Source organism: Pholis gunnellus, assembly GCF_910591455.1.
Source record: "Pholis gunnellus genome assembly, chromosome: 8".
Lineage (NCBI taxonomy): Eukaryota > Metazoa > Chordata > Actinopteri > Perciformes > Pholidae > Pholis > Pholis gunnellus.
Genome location: NC_136534.1, coordinates 3397501 through 3402083, shown reverse-complemented (window position 1 = coordinate 3402083; position 4583 = coordinate 3397501). Strand labels below are relative to the sequence as shown.

General features: G+C 42.5%; 1 protein-coding gene across 1 annotated transcript in view; it reads left to right on the top strand.

Annotated features, from left to right (window-relative positions):
• The first annotated feature begins 3809 nt into the window (after positions 1 to 3809).
• The window catches only part of nipal2 (NIPA like domain containing 2), a 29229-nt gene continuing 28455 nt past the window's right edge, over positions 3810 to 4583 (top strand). Inside the window, exon 1 of the mRNA XM_079165289.1 lies at positions 3810 to 3987. Coding sequence (XP_079021415.1) covers positions 3874 to 3987 — 114 coding nt within the window. The 5' untranslated portion in view covers positions 3810 to 3873. The remainder of the gene's footprint in view (positions 3988 to 4583) is intronic.

Here is a 4583-nt window from a genome sequence, read left to right as displayed (position 1 = left end):
GTGGTGAGTTCCATGGCACTCCATATTCCTTCATGGACAACACAGTTGGAGATATAGAACAAAGGTTAAATTGTTAAAGTTGGGGAGCCTATTTTCAGAGTGTGCTAAATTACTCTCTAGGTTTCCACCAAGTAACAGAGTCAGGATTAAACCAATCGGATAATGGTTTCAAGGAAAGAAAATAATGTTTCAAATCTGATTTGTGACGTTGGAGAGCAGTCAGCTTTATGCACGGACGTTTCCCACCGCAAATAAATCTAGAATGTTATCCCACTAATCAGTTGGGGGTGGTAAAAGTTATTCAATCAACTGCTCACTTAAAGGATGGGGCATGCTTTTGCACATCTAGTTGGTATTCAGAACCTTTTTAGTAACAAAAAAAGACATCATGCATTTTGAATCACCACCATTTACTGTAGATTGTGCACACTCTTGTGCACACTCTTGGCAGGCTTTCATTCACATTTCATATGGTTTGATGGAGACCTTTTCCGAACCCAAGCATAAATTTAATCATAGCTTCATTGCAGTGTCTCGGCCCTGAACAGTACATAAAGGAAATCAAACGTCCTCAGTATTAAAAATGATCTACGGCACAAATTTCAAGCTCAGACCTTTAATCATAACAAACAAACTATTAGGTTTTCCCTGGGTATGTCATTCATTTTGAACACAACAATGTCGATTTTGATAGAGCGATTCATTACTTGGGTCATAAATGGTTTAATTTGGAGCTCTGGTACCAATATATTTCTGTTAAGTTGATTTCAAGAGGAAGTTTTTAGACAGTCGATAGCGGCTGTGCTGAGACGGGAGGTTTCCCAGATGAGGAACCGCTCTGAGCTCTAAGGGGACTAATCGATTACAGAGTTTTTAAATCATTCTAACAGTTTCAAGCCTTAATTTCCAATCCCATATCCCATATTCAAACCCACACAGTCAAGAGTAGACAATCAGTCAGCCGATTTATCCCTTTCAGAGAGTCAAGATGACATTTTGTTCAGACTTTCAGTGAGGGAGTAAGAGGAAGGGTGGATGGAGAGGACGGAATGAGGAAGAGACAGAGAAAGTAGGAAGAGGACGTGGTTCTCTCTCTCTCCTTCAAAGCCTGAGGTGCAAAGTGAGAGTGTGTAGGAGTTTTTTTGTGTCGACTAAATCTGCTGGACCCTATCTTTTGCTCAGCTGCTTTTATCTTTCTCTCTCCCTCCTTTGCTTTCTTTCCCACTCCCTCGCCGTCTTTATGCGTCTCCCTCTCAACATTTTCCATCCGCTCTTTTTCCCTCGCTTCCGTGTCTTCTATTCCTTGCTCGGATTCACTCACTTCAATCCTCCAACAACTTGAGGTCAAGGTTCAAAAAACATGTCGACCTCATCCTTGACTTGAAAACAATAGGGTGTCATCTGAAGCTTCGCCAGGCGACTCTATAATCGCTGGGGAGATTTCCACGGCCCTCTCTGTCCATGACAAGAGCTGTCAGTCAAGGCTCCACCAGCAGTCTCCAGAGAGATTTATAGAAATGGTCAAGTAAAAAGGGGGGAAGCTGTTTAGTCATGTTATTCCGACAACTGAAAGAAAATGTGCTTTCATTCGTCTCCCGTCTTCCCCTTCACGCCACAGTAATCACATCAAATAGGCCTTGATTATTGTGGCGGAGAAAGTGGGCTGACTCAGGACAGAGAACCGACACAGAGGGAGCAGGATGAATAGAGGGGAGCTGGAGATGTGGATTCTCAGCTCTCAAAGTAAAGCATATAACTTATTAACCAATTATTACGCCCATGTCCATCAGACTGAGTCTATATGTGCTCGACATGATGAGCCCTAATTGGCTCTTTGGCAATAACAGTAGAAACAGGGTGACCTTAATACAGAGGCAGCTCCATCACACTTATTTGAACAATTTGACTTCAAGGATGTGCCTTAAAGCTGCATTCTCTCTAATGTCCATCAGGGGGCGACTCCTCTGGTTGTATAGAAGTCTATGAGAAAATGACTCTACTTCTCTCTTGATTTATTACCTCAGTAAACATTGTAAACATGAGTTTATGGTCTCAATCTCTAGTTTCAAGTCTTCTTCAATACAGCATGATGTTCATTTAGTAAATGATGGTCCATTTAGAGTCAAATAGACCATAAAGCAGAGGATGCTTTAGGGCGGGCTTACTGTGATTGACAGGTCGCTACCACAAGGTTGTCCTGTTTGGGAGTTGTCCTTGTTTTTGTCTTAGAACTTTAACCCTTTCACAGTGTGTTTTCACTTCATGAAAGGTAATTGTAACATTTTGCTCGTCTAAAAATATTATTTAGCGTTGCATTGTATAGCTCTGCCTTCTCTTGTTACTTCTGGTTGCAAAAAAACATAAGCAAAATACCCAAGTTGTCGACGGCCAAAATGCTGAACACCAGGCTTCAAAACCATTGTGCATAAACCAAAGGGTGACGTCAAGGTGACTACGTCCACTTCTTATATGACCTTCATGGTCTGCTCACAAGGAAATGGCATTTTGTATGGCTACTTGCAATGTATTTCTGTGCTTCAGCTCTTCAGGATCTCACAGTGGTGTCCTTCACATTCACTGTTTGTGTAAACACTCACAACTTGCCTTGACTCACTGTCCCTCGGAGTATGAACGGACTTCTAGCATTGAGACATTATTTTTAATCTCAATCAATGTTGTTTCTCAGGGTGTTCACACAGCCTCAATAAACTGCAGCTATACATGCAAGCAGACCCAAACCCAAAATTGCTCCCGTAGCTGTGCCTACAGTGTATGTGATAGAATCTGAATTGTAAGTCGCTTTGGATAAAAGCGTCTGCTAAATGACTGTAATGTCTGTGTTTGTATTTGAAAGAAAGCAGCAGCCCCATCTGCACATGATCAAATCATTTTGATTATGTCGAACATCCCAGAACAAACAAGCATTCATCTATTCACAAAAATGGAGCGGGATCAGTGAGATCCCACAATAAGACACCACAACAATGTGTCTCAGTTGCATCCTTTGATCGGGACGCACCCACAGCTGCACCCGTATACTGAATGGGGATCAGATACAGTCCCCTCCTGATGTAGCCGGCCTTGTTTGCATCATCTCTTGTTATGATGATCCATTTTCTATCTCCCTTTCAGCTGCTGCTGATGTTTCCAAAGGGCCATGATGAGGAGCGTGGATGGCAATAAATTAGCACATTCATACACAATGAAACACCTGTTGTCTTTAGGTGAGACACCATCAGCCTCACAACGAGCGGGACACCAGCTACTCTTTTTAATCAGATGTGTTGTCCAGCCATCTGGGAGACAGTCGGTCGTATATGTCGTCCTGAATACGCCCAGCAGGTGGCACCGTGTTTAACACCGACCACCATCAGCCATATACACGTTCAGTTCTTAACGTCAGCGGGCCTGCGCGCTTATCTGCACTGGAGCGCTCTTTGCGCGAGCAACAGGAAACGCACCTGTTCACGCGTGCTGCGTTCAAGGGCACCTCTTAATGTCGTATATCAGAGAAGTTACCGATGAATATAAACAAAACGGGTCTAGAAAGAAAGAGATGATGCACTTGGTCGAAGAGGATTTTTTCCCATCAGGCAGACTAGTGATATTTTAGAAACTTAATTTGAATCCATCCCCCAAAAAAATAAACCAATTGAAATAGCCTTTAAAAAAAAAAAAATAGTTTCTCATATTTGTAGCCTACAACTTGATTGAAAAGTTCCATTGTTCCCGACCGCACTTGAAGTCAGCACAAACTCCCCCACGCAACAGCTTTCCCCCTCTGGGCTTCCACTGAAGCGGACGTGGGAAGCGCGGGATGGGGTGAGGTGAGAGACAGCGGACGGCGATGTGAAGAGAGTCTACTAAACTATCATGTCTTTATTAAATGACACGGACAACATGGCGAACTCCAGCTCTCCACATGCGGCTCTCAACATGACCTCGCCTCAGCCTCACAGGGCGGAGATCCTGGAGAATCCATTCCGGGTGAGTTTGTTGAAGTTTCGAACTGTTCGGTCGGGTAAAGGTGACAAAGTTTATTTAGAGCAGAGAATAAATAGTGTGATGTGAAACAGCAGATACTACTTGCTTATTTCAGAGGTTGTGGAATAGGTTAATGCATAATATAGATAAGAACTCGAATGTAATGTGAGAGAAACCAACCTACTCTTTGACAATAGATCTTTTTATGTGTCAACTTATATAACAAGGTATGTTGTATATATCGCTACATTTATGCCATTAAAAGGCGAATAAAGAACATTCTTTTAAGAACACAATGCTTCCTTTAAATATAAAAATGACAACAAAAAATACAGTGTCACCCTTATCTTTCCCCCCAGATGTCACTGAACAAGGCCAGTATGTTTTGCCTATTTCTATGTCGATGTGTATATCTCCTTTGCTTACTGTGTGTGTGATATAAACCTACTCTGAACCGGTTTCAGTTGTTCAGCTTTACTGCAATAATCAGGACTGAAGAGATAAGAGGAAAGTGAGGATGCTCCTCCCTGACTAACTCTCAGGAACTACCTTCCCTAAATGCAATTCGGAGCAGGATGTTACACGCTAATGTCCAAGAG